Genomic DNA, 12,504 nt, shown 5'->3' with positions numbered 1-12,504 from the left:
TATTAATTTAAGTGGTGGAGAAAGAACTGTTATCAAACGCACTTAAATTAAATAAGTGCTTAATATTTTAGTTTAAATCATTAAGTGGCTTATCAAACAAGGCCTAAATGAAGGGCTTGGATTAGAGAATATGATGTCTCCTGTTTTAATCCAACAGGAAACAATTTGAATCATATTTAGATATCAAGTGATGCACTTTATCACACATATATATAACAATGGGTTAAGGTGTAAAAATACCCCTAACGTTTTGGGTTAGGAGTAATTTTACTCCTAACGTCTAAAATAATGCAATTTTACCCCTAACGTTTGTAGCCAAGAGCAATTTTACCCCTAACGTTGATAAATTGGGTCAATTTCAGACACTATTATGAAATACAGTCATTTTTTTCTTTATTTTGCACCAATTGCATATCAATTCGTTCTAAAAAAATGATATCATATTTTTTGTAATTTAATAATAAAATTAGAGATTAATATTTATAAATTCGGTGAATTTTTTGATTTTTTTTTTGTCTAATTCGTACAAAAGACAGTATATTTTTAATATTTTTTTAATATTTTTTTCACATCCCAACACATGTTTGTGATTTGTTACTAATAAAATAATGCATGTGTGAAATATAGATGATAAGATTCATTACCGAGAAAACAGTTTGATGAATTATTTCTCAAATTGACCCAATTTATCAACGTTAGAGGTAAAATTGCTCTTGGCTTCCAACGTTAGGGGTACAATTGCACCATTTTAGACGTTAGGGGTAAAATTGCTCCTAACCCAAAACGTTAGGGGTATTTTTGCACCTTAACCCTATAACAATCTTGCTTTCAGATGTCTTCATTTCATTGGGTCGAGGGCCTCTTTGGTGTCAGGTGGCGCATTCTGGCTTGTACCGCATGTCTCTCAACCATTTATCCTAATCTAACGGTTCCTCTTTCCAAATCGTATGCTTGCTAGGACGAACGGTGGATGTATACGTCCATTCACATTTTTATAGAATATTCATTTCTTAATATCAGCCAGTTCTGATCAGTCTTCCAGATCCGAATGGTGATATTGATCTACGTGTTAAGAGCGTTTTTATGAAATATTCTTTAGAGTATCACTAATCAAAACCAAACCTAAGTTTTATTTTAATTAAGAAAGGAATCCAATTGAAAGTTTCAACATACAATAGTGAGACCTAATTAGAATAAGATTTCTCACATTCACATTAAAACAAATATGGTTATTAGAATAATATCCAACAAATTTTCATTACAAAAAATCACAACCACAAAACAAATCATGGAATTAAAAAAACCATAAAATACACATCAAACATTATATCTCATAAAAAAAACACCCCAGCCTATATTTATTAATTGAAAAAAAACACAATATATTGTAGTAAATTAAAAATATAATATTTGCTCTCATGGTTGGAGTTTGCTGCCAGCAACATCAACAACAAACCTATATCTGACGTCGTTTTTATCGAGCCTTTCGAAAGCTTTGTTAACATAATCCATTTGGACAACTTCTATTGTTGATGTTAATCTTTTTTCCTTGCAGAATTCTAGCATTTCCTCTGTTTCTTTCATGCTCCCAATAAAACTTCCTGTGATAGACTTTCTCCCTAATAAAAATTCAAAAAAAAAAAAAAAAAACACAAAATCATTAGTTACAAATAAGAATTAAAGTTTATTTATGTTCTTTTTATAATTAATTAGATATCTTTAATGAGTTCAAGGTTACTCGAACACCATTTAAATATGTTCAGGAATATTCACATGGACCTTAATGATCAAATGTAAGAATATTTAATTGAAAATTTTGGATGCTTTTATTTAAAATTAAAGCCCTATACACATTCAATAAAAATTTCCAACCACCGAAAAACGGTGGATTTTCAAGCCCATCCCAACCCTCCTAGATATGTTCTTGGTTTTTGCACCCTCTAAATAGAGTTTAATTTGTTGTTACAGTTACCGTAGATATTTACCTGATTTTCCTTATAAAATAGGTAGAAAAAGTTATTTCACAATCTTAACCGAACCCTTTAAATCTACTTAAAAAAATTATATAAAAGGAAAACCTAGTGTTTACTATTTGTTGTTTTATTGTAAACACCACATCCAAAAGGACCCTATCTAAAAAGGGCAAGCTACTCTAAAGAGAACGTTAATGTCTTATTAAATAAAATTGTCCAATTGGAAAAATTCTATTGTGGACCGGGATCAGTAATGATCCTTACACTCAGATGGTGTCACGTCACCCGAACTGCTAATGTAATATCATTTGAGTGAAGAGACCACTACTTCACCGAATTAGGTCACATTTCTACTTTTTCCCATTTTTTCACAAATTAGAAAGCTGAAACTCAATATAGAAATGAAAAGGGATAATAGTCAGTTTTACCCCTAGAATTATTGGAAAAACTCAATTTGACCCTCAATATATAAAACCACTTAATTTTGATCCATGGTAGATATTCTAGCTTAATTTTGACCTTTTTAAAAAATTGTCACTAATTTTTGTAAGCAAAACAAGGTACAAATATAAGACTGTAGTATGAGAAGAGCGGATTTAACATTCACGTATAAAACATTGCAATCTTAAACTTACGATCAAGACTAATTGAATTTTTATTTTCACGTGCAATTTCATGTTTTGACCATCCTATAACCTCCACTATTCTGGCTCCAACAAGACTTGAAATTGCATATCTTCTGAGGGTTAAATGCACCATTGGTCACTAAACTTACATTGATATATCAAAATGGCCACTCAACTTCAATTTATCTCAACAAAATCACTCAACTTTGAGTTTTGTCTCAAATAGGTCACCATGACGATTTCAGTAATTAAAGAACATCGGAATGATGACATAAGTGATACGTCAATATGAGACAACTCATAGTTGAGTGCTTTTATTGAGACAAATTGAAATTTAGTGACCATTTTAAGACAACTATGTAAGTTATGCATTGAACCCTGTCTTCTAATGGCAACCCGGTGTCCGCAGTAAGACTTAAATTGCACTGTTTTGTATATGAAAACTAATTCTGCTCTCCCATTTTCTAAGATAAGTATAAAATTGACCCAAAATTTCTACCACGACGTAAAAATTAAACTATTTCATACGATAAGAGTAAAATTAGGCTTACCAAGCATAACCATAGGAGTGAGAAACTCAAGAGGAGTATTAATAACACCCATCAAAATCAACTTCCCATCAAGTTTCAACAGAGCAAGATAAGGTGCAAGTGGATGAGCAACAGGCACTGTATCAATTATATAATCAAGTGAATCAGCAGCTTCTTGCATCTTATCTGAATCTGAACTAACCAAATAATGATCAGCTCCAAGATGTTCTAAAGCCTCTTGTCTTTTCTTGTCTGAAGAACTTATAACAGTAACATGATGACCCATTGCTTTAGCTATTTTAACACCCATATGACCAACTCCTCCAAGTCCTAAAATGCCTCCTCTTAGACCACTCTTTTTTAGCCCAAAGTGGCTCAGTGGGCTGTATACTGTTAGTCCTGCACATAGTAGTGGTGCTGCTTGTTCTGGGTCCATTCCTTCTGGGATTTTCACCACAAACCTGAAATCCAGTTCAATAAAGTTTCAATCTTTGGGTGATTTGATCAATCTAGTAAGAGCATCTCCAACAGCCTCTTAAGTTAGCTCTTAAGTTAAAATTTGAGAAGAGAGAATGAAAAATCAGTTCCAACAGCCTCTTAGTGGCTCTTCAAATCATTAAGAGTCTATCCAACCTCCCTATTAATAGAGAACTTCTCTTTGCCTCTTAATTAATTTTTTATTAATAATTTATTATTGAGGAATCTCTCCCCTCACACTATTGGTAAATATAACAACAATTAATAATTTAATAATAAAATAATAAATAAGGAGTGAATATAAAGAGTATTATTGGAGATAATATGTCTTAGGCACTCTTAAATCACTAAGAGTCAATTATTTATATTATTTTTAGAAAGTGTGCACTAAGAGTCTTTTGGAGATGCTATAAGAAAATGAATCATTTTTTTGAAATGTGTTTTGGTTTAAATTTATAAGTGTGAACACCAATATAAAAAAGTTTTCGAGCTCATGTCCCTAACGAAACATATGCCCTTATATCAAATAAACGCACTAAATATATCCTCATGTTTTTCAAATCACACAAAAGATGTCTCTATATCACATCCACATCATCTCTTACTTTACTTATATCAAATAAATAGCCAAATATGTCATCGTAATTGTTAACGTCATACAAGTACCCTTAATGGTATGATAACTAGACTAACAAAATTACGACAAATAAGCTGTGACAAAACTGAGATATAAGAGTAACTCAATAAGAGAGGAATCATTTTTTTGAAATGGGTTTTGCTTCAAATGCAAAACTGTGAACACTTGTGAAAAAGTTTGCTTCTTTAATCATGTCCCTAACAAAGATATTTTTTCTTTCTTTGAAATGGGATTTTCTTTAAAAGCAAGAATGACTATGTATTCAATTCAATGGAACTAGTCAAATATATTGACCTCTAACCTGAAACCAATATCAAAAAGTTGAAATATTTGCACCCGTTTCGCTTCGGATTTAATTTTTGTTTCTGAATTTGAGAAAAAAGATAAAAAAACAACTTATTTAAACAGAAAAATCAACTAATAACAAAATCAAATAGACAAAACTAAGCGAGTCAAAACAGTATTTTTCACCTGGACCCTGATGACCATGTGAATTTGGTCATTCACCGTTAGATATAGGCTGATTAAATCTAAGCCTTAGGATGCTTTGAATCTCCACCTTAGGATTTTAATCAGCCTACATCTAATATTGAATGACCACATTCACCGTGGTCATTAGAATCCATATGAACACTACTGACTGAGGAGTCAAATGGGTCATTTATCTTTTTTTTATCACTCCAATAACAAAAAGAAACATTTTTGGGACTAGGGTATTGATTTAGATGAAATCATGTCCCTACCCTATTAAAAAGAAATGTTTTTTGGAAATGGGTTTTGCTTTAAAAGCAAGAATGACTATGTTTTCAATGGAAAAAGTCAAAAAAATGGACCTCCAACATGATACCAATATAAAAAAAAAAAAGTTGAAATCTTTGTCTTTTTTAATCAATCCAATAACAAAAAGAAACTTTTTTTAGTGAATGGTTTGTTTTAGATGCAAAAATGTAAAATTACTAAAAAAAAAAAATTCAATTTTTGCTTCTTTAATCATGCCCCTAACAAAAAAAAAAGGAAAATATGATCCTCCCATTTCCTTGTCACTTTATCCATTTCCACTCAAAATAATTATTTTAATTTATCTAAAGTTAATTAAAATTAATAGAATTAAAGTAGAATAAATATGATATATGTCACAAATTGAGTTAAAAATAAATCATAGAAAATTTCGGAACAAAATCGGTTGTCTCCATCTCAGTGTCTCATTCCATATCCCTCTCATAAAAAGTGATCACTACTTAATTAAAATAATATATTTTGCGAGTTAGGATCCATGCATCGAAAAGGAACCACTTTTTGTAAGAAAAATATAAAATGGGACAATGAAATTGAGACAACAGATTTTCTTTTGAAAATTTATACGTTAGGACAAAGCCACACAAATGATTTGATGTCATCCCAACAACTACTGATATGACATCATCATTTGCGTTCCTAACAACTACTGACATCATTTGAGTGAAATAACCAGTACTAATTCGGGTACACTCAAATGATATGACTCAACTGATAATATGACATCATCTGACTGGAATGACCAGTACTAATCCGGTTCACAGTAAAAGTTCTCCGGACAAAGGGACAAGAAAATGAGAAAATTAGATTTTCTTCCCCATTTTTCAATGGAAAATATCATTTTTTCTAATCCCAAAACTGAAAAGTTCCAATCTTTTGCAGTCCTAACCCATTAAATTAAGAAAAGCCACAAAAAAATAATAATTATGATTTGGGTAATTACTTTTGATGAACCACCATAGATTGAGCAAAGCCACCTTGAGTTGGTCTTCCATCTGTATAAACATCATTATAAGACCATATTTTCTTATTGCAATACTGCTCAATATCTGAATTGCAAGGACTGCAACTTCTGCAACATCCAACCAGAACTCCAACACCAACCACATCTCCTACTCTGTATTTGGTCACATCTGATCCAACCTCCACTACTTCCCCCACCACTTCATGCCTATCAAAACATAAAAAAAAATTGAAATAAATTAAAATCAAATTAAAATCAGGAGTATGTAGGTATGTTTACTTCTCAAATCTTAAACTAATGGAGTGTCTGGATACTCCATTTTCCCCTATTTGAATTTTAGAGGTGTTGGTTGCTGCTTTTTTATTAAAAAAAAAAAAAGCAAACAACAAACCATAGGAAACAGTACCAGCAAAAGAGGTAAAACAAATGAACTATTAGACATTTGAATTTTAGGGATGTTTAGTTGCTGCTTTTTTAGTTTCAAAAAGCAAACAGCAAACCATATCACGGAGGTAAAACAAACGAGCCATTAGACATTTGGTTAGATACCTTTTGTTTGCCTTTTATAGTGGCTTTTTATAAAAAAGGCCGAAAGTATCATTAGATATCTATATTTTATTTTTTGGTTCATTAAGTTCTTTATCTTTGATTTGAATACATTAAACCTCTGGTAATTTATTTTTGGTATCATTAAACCATTGATGACTGTTATAAATGGTATCTCCATTCGAAATTAGTATTTTTTTTTACTGTTTAAAACCAGTTTTAGATGTGTCATCTGACTATAGTAAAACTGTAAAAATCTTAATCAAAACTCTAAATTTTTTTTTAATAATTTTAAATACAGATAAAGTCAATAATGTATTTTTAAATCAGATATTCACAACTTAATAATATTTTTTGCCTTATAAAAATAGTTTTCTCTAATCATGGATTAAAGATTATAATTACCCAGGAACCATGGGGTATTGTGACATCCCAAGATCATTTCTAACTTGATGAAGATCAGTATGACAGATTCCACAGCAAATAACCTTGATCAGAACATCCTCTGCTCCTGTGTTTCTGGATTAGATTGAAAAAGACGACAAATTAAGGGGGGAAATTGAAAAAAATGAAAAAATTGAAGGATGAACTGAAACCTGATGGAGTAAGTGTATGGTGATAAGATTCCAGATGGGTCTGTTGCTGCCCATCCAATAATTGTTTTCTCATTTTCAAGGCTCCCCATATTTTTTTATCTGTTTTGATGTGAAAAAGATGATACAGAATGGAATTTAGAGGAGGAAGGGGGGGAATAAATGGAGATATGAGGAGTGGGGGAGTTGGTGAGTGGGGTGGGTGGGAGGTTATCCTATGCTTGTGACACCTATTGTATTACTGTGTTGTTGTTGATTGGATTGGGGATGGGACACCATTTGATTTCTTTTCAAGGTTTCCTAATTCATAACGATGTTTTTGGGGATTGGACCAAATTTGGTAATATTATGCTTTTTGGAAGGTGGAGATTTATCAAGGGTTAATACACATATTTGCCCTTGTGTTTTCACAGAAAAAATAGATTTACCTTTAAATCCAATAAACTCACAAAACTATCCCTGAATTTTCCATAAACTTGCAATTATACCCTAATCTGACAGAGCTGCTAAACGGCGATGACATCAAACCTTCTTGTCTCCAAAAAAATTGGATGACGACAATCAAAATTCATTTGGTTTCTTATTGTTTTCTATTGCTATTGCTTTTGGATTAATTAGGAGGTTTAGAAGCCATTTTATTAGGTTGATTGAGCTTTTATGAAAATGAATTTTAACCAATCTGTTCTTCTAACTTGCTTTTAATCGAAATTGAATGTGCATATTTTTTTCTGTTTGTGATTGGTTGTTCTTTTCTGAAGTTTTTCTGGAGATAAGAAGGTTTGATGTCATCGTCGTTTAGCAGCTCCGTCAGATTAGGATATAATTGCAGGTTTATGGAAAATTCAGGGATAGTTTTGTGAGTTTATTTAATTTAAGAGCAAATCTGTTTTTTTCGAGAAAACACGAAGGCAAATATGTGTATTAACCCATTTATTAATAATAGGGTTAAACCTCAAAAAAGAAATTTAGCTGAATTATTACATTTGAAAATATGTTTTAACTGTAATTAGAAACAGTCATATTACGGCGTAATAAAGTTGTTTATCTGTTATATTATGGGTGTTTTTTTAAAAAAAAATAAAATAAAATTTGCGCACATTAAAGAAGGATATAGGAATTAGAATAGAGATAAAAAACACGAGATAAATTATCCCGTATTTGTTTGAGAGATAGAAAAGTGAGACGGATGAGAGATAAACTTCTTATCTCTCAAATCCTATACCCAGGACGGGATGGTATAAAGAGGTGGATAAGTTCTTGCGATTTTAATAGGATGAAAAAGTCCATCTTAACCCTCAAATTAATATTATGTAGTTTAAATAGAGTTGAAATAGTAAAATGTATTATTTTATCCTTATCTCTATCCCACATACCAAACCTTGAATAATAATTTTCGACTATCATATTTTTATCCTTATCCCAACCATTTATCGTTATCCATATCACAACCTTTATCCCTATCTCTATCTCAATAGAATACCAAACACCCCGTTTAGTATGGATCTATCGTTATAGGATAAGGTGTAAAAATACTTTAAAAGTTAACGTTTATAAGTATGAGCAATTTTTTATAAAGTTTAAAATAGTGTAATTTTGTTCACAACGTTGGCAGTCAAGAACAATTTTACACCTAACGTTGGTTAATTTGGTCAATTTTAGAAATTATTATAAAACACAGAGATATTTTATTTATTGTTTTGTACTAATTGCACGTAAGTTGATTCTAAAAAAAAGATTTCATATTTTTTATTTTTTAATAATAGAACTAAAGATTAATATTTTAAAATTTTGTGAAATATTTGAAATTTTTTTTGTCCAATTCGTATAAAATACAATATATATGTTTAATTTTTTTTTTCAAAATTTCAAGTTCAACAATATGTTTGTGTCTGTTACTAATGAGTGATAAAATAATGCACATGTAAAGTGTAAATTACAAGATTCATGACTGATAAAACAATTTGATGAATATTTTCTCTAATGGACTCAACTTATCAATGTTAGAAGTAAGATTGTACTTGGATGTCAATATTAAAGATAAAATTGTAATATTTTAGACGTTAAAAATAAAATTACTCCAAAATATAAACGTTAAAAGTATTTTTGTATTTTTTTTTTTTTTTTTTTGAACATTTCAAGCTTTCCTCATTCATATTATTGTTTTATGGGGATTGGACCAAATTTGGTACTGTATTATGCTTTTCGGAAAGTGGAGATTTGATTTATTATCAAGGGGTTAAACCCAAACAAATCTTTTAGGTGAACTATTCCTAACACAGTAATAGTAAAAAGAAAACGGTGGAGTACTAATTTTATGTGTCATTTGGTTTCTCTACTTGTTAGCGATATTTTACGAATATGCTAATTTTCAATCTTGTCACGTGTGGTTAGGGTGCGGGCGTGCCAGAGAAGATTACCTCTCAATTAAAATGGTTAAGTTTATAGAATTTGCGCGTCAAAACTTGAATTTTAAATGAAACGATTGGCGAGGGACGCAAGGATTGAAAAAGTCCCTCTTGGGTCTCTCGCGCCGTTATAGAAACTTTGCGAGATAAATTGTTTTTATTTAAGCTAAGCGTATAGATTGAAGACGTGAAAAGTAAAGAAATTGAAGGTGCGAAATTAACACGAGATTTGGTGAAAAATCGGTATTTTATTGATGTAAATCAAGGTTTGAATACATGTGTTTGAGGTAAGCATGAAATTGAAAATGAATTACAATTGAAGAACTTCTATACTAAACATATAGCTAATTCAATTGAACTGGAAGAACAAATCAAATACAAGGAATTGAAATGCAATTAAAATAAATTGGAATTCAACAACAAACTCGGAGCCACAATAGCTATCTCGGATTGATGTTGAATTTTGGTGTCGGTGCGAGGTCCTTGGAGAGCTGCAACCGGTCGGGCCCGTATGGTATGTGATCTTGGCAATGGCAAAACGTTGGTAGGCAAATGGGGCAAATTTAACTCTCAACTTCGGGAGGCTCGTTTGGATGCTTAAGAACACGGAATTGAACGAGTAAATAGGCTAAATTTAACTTCAGGAGGTCAGGAACAAACTTCTATAAGGGATCGAAGGCTAAAACAGATGCTAAGTAGACGAAATTGGGAGTTGAAAATAACTGGACGAAGCTGGAAAATTCTGGAAACAGAATGTCTAAAAGGATTTGGGTTGGACAGATCGGCTTGTAAATAGAGTTTCTGGGCACGGAATTGGGCAAATAAATATACTAGATTGAACTTCAAAACATCAGGAACAACTTTGTCGAAGGGATTGAAAGCAAAAAATGAATTTAAATAGACGCAATCGGGCTTTGAAAGTAATTGGACGAATCTGGAAAATCGATTTGAAAACAGAGCTCTAGCTAGGAATTGAGCAAATTAAAGACTTGGAATACTAAATTGAATTAGAAAAACTTGGAAAGAGGCTATTGGAACTTTAATTGGAGCTAAAGAAGAGCTAAAAGAGGAATCGAAGCTAAGAAAAAATGAAGAACGAAAGAAAGAACTTGAAGAACTAAGAACAAAGGGACTTAAGAACTAAGAACTAGAACTAAGAACTAGAGAGCATTAGAAGGGACCTTAGGAAGGGGTTTTGTTGTGTTGGATTGAGTGTTTTTTTATGAAGGGGAGGAGGTCTATTTATAGTATTTTGGAGTGGCATTTTGGTAATTATTCAGTGGCATTTTGGTAATTATTCACCAACTACCCCTTGAAATTCTCTCCCACTAACTTGCCACATCACCAACTAACTTAACTTCTTCAACTCCCACTAACTGCTGTTGACTGCTTCCAACTGCTGCCGAAAGAGAGGATACGCCCCGCGTAATGTCGGTTACGCCCTGCGTATCAGGGCTTCTAAAGCTTGCGCGTTCTGTCGATGACGTTTACGCGTGGCGTATGGAAGGGTACGTCCCGCGTAAACGAGTCTCTGAAGTGGAACGTCTTCGGATGCGCGGTATACGCCCTGCGTATGGAAATGCACGCCCCGCGTAAACGTGCTCCTGATCCTGAAACGCCTTTGGATGTGTGGAGTACGCCCCGCGTATGAAGATGTACGCCTCGCGTATTTGGGATGAATTTACGAATGTATTTATTATTTTTATTTTATCATTATTATTTTCTAGATACAATGAAAACTATATCCTAAAATTGACAAACAAGCATTATATATATATATAAAATAAAATTTATTTATTTTGGGCCAACAATTGCCCCCCTCTTTTGTGCATAAATGAATTAACAAAATAAAATTTATGCATAAAAGAAGTTTTATTAAATATCTTTTTTTTTTTTTTTTATATTATCAAGATAATAGAGAGAGAATCCTGTAGGATTTTTAGAATTTGAATTGCCTAGGAACTCTCTCAATCTTAATCAATCTACAACTTTTCTTCCTCTTTTGTTATTTTTGTTTCTACCATTTTCTTTCCCCAAAGCTCAAGAAGCATTCGGAATCAAGCTCTCAATCTTTTCAAACATGGGTATGCAAGCTATTTTCCTTCTATATTTTCTTTCTCTGTTGCTTTTGCTTTTGTATATGTAGAATTATATTCATTGAAAAGCTGATAAATTGAATTGAAATTTAATGTGAGAATTTTTAGAACTACCATGTGTCAATGGGATTGTATTGCTGAAATTTCGTGTCTGTCTGTCTCAGCTGCGTGCTCCTATTCTGACACCATTCGCGCTGATTCTCGCTTAGGCATAACACTTGGCTTGCAGGAGGTAATTTTCAATGAACTTTGCAATTTCCTGATCATGTGTTTGAAGGTAGCATCGATAGGCTTTAATTGATCGTTTTTATACTTCAATTTCAGGATTGTGTCTTTACTATTAGCCCTGTTGCTGTGAATAATTCCCCTTTGCCCCCATATCCCATGAGCAGTTCTACCGAATTGGCCCTCCATAGAAAAACTTATCAATTCCCTGCAAGTAAGAAAGGGCTGATATTTCCTTGCTGTTACATTGGATGGAATGACCTTGTAGATCGCCTAGAGCCGAGATATGCGAGTGTTTGGAACCAAGTTGGCATTAGGGATTTTATTCGTCTGACCCGTCATGAAATTACTCCTTGTGTGAATGTACTGGAGGGGGTACTGAATTATTGGTCGCCGGTGTGTAATTCGTTGATCCTTCCGCTGGGTCCCATGTCTATCACCTTACGTGATGTAGTGGCTTTGACGGGGTTGCCTATTATCGGAGAGGAGGTCCCGAGTTGTGTTGAGACAAATGTGTTTCCTGAAGTGAAGGCTATCTTATCCAAAGAGGTCGGGACGTATGTCCAAATGATCAGAAGGAAATTGGACAAGAGGGAATTGGATGATGAGGATCATGTGCATTTTCTGTGGATGATGC

At 32.5% G+C, this 12,504-nt stretch overlaps 1 protein-coding gene across 1 annotated transcript; it reads right to left on the bottom strand.

Moving 5' to 3' along the window:
• Nucleotides 1-1,208: 1,208 nt before the first annotated feature.
• Nucleotides 1,209-7,309, bottom strand: LOC136226059 (probable cinnamyl alcohol dehydrogenase). Its single transcript, XM_066014348.1, has 5 exons — nt 7,145-7,309; nt 6,954-7,067; nt 5,982-6,209; nt 3,151-3,590; nt 1,209-1,619 (listed from the first exon to the last, which is right to left on the bottom strand). The coding sequence occupies exons 1-5, from the start codon at nt 7,231-7,233 to the stop codon at nt 1,417-1,419; spliced, it is 1,074 nt and encodes a 357-aa protein (XP_065870420.1). The 5' UTR covers nt 7,234-7,309; the 3' UTR covers nt 1,209-1,416.
• Nucleotides 7,310-12,504: the final 5,195 nt, after the last annotated feature.

This window comes from Euphorbia lathyris, chromosome 4 (assembly GCF_963576675.1).
Source record: "Euphorbia lathyris chromosome 4, ddEupLath1.1, whole genome shotgun sequence".
NCBI classification, from domain to species: domain Eukaryota; kingdom Viridiplantae; phylum Streptophyta; class Magnoliopsida; order Malpighiales; family Euphorbiaceae; genus Euphorbia; species Euphorbia lathyris.
The sequence above is the reverse complement of the archived record's forward strand: the minus strand, read 5'-3'. Positions and strand labels throughout refer to the sequence as shown.

Excerpts from the sequence above, each read along its gene's own strand:
- LOC136226059 (XM_066014348.1), bottom strand. The coding sequence starts at position 7,233 with ATGGGGAGCCTTGAAAATGAGAAAACAATTATTGGATGGGCAGCAACA. Across the intron at positions 7,068-7,144 it reads CCATACACTTACTCCATCAG|AAACACAGGAGCAGAGGATG; the intron begins GTTTCAGTTCAT and ends AATCTAATCCAG. Across the intron at positions 3,591-5,981 it reads TCTATGGTGGTTCATCAAAA|GTTTGTGGTGAAAATCCCAG; the intron begins GTAATTACCCAA and ends ACTGGATTTCAG.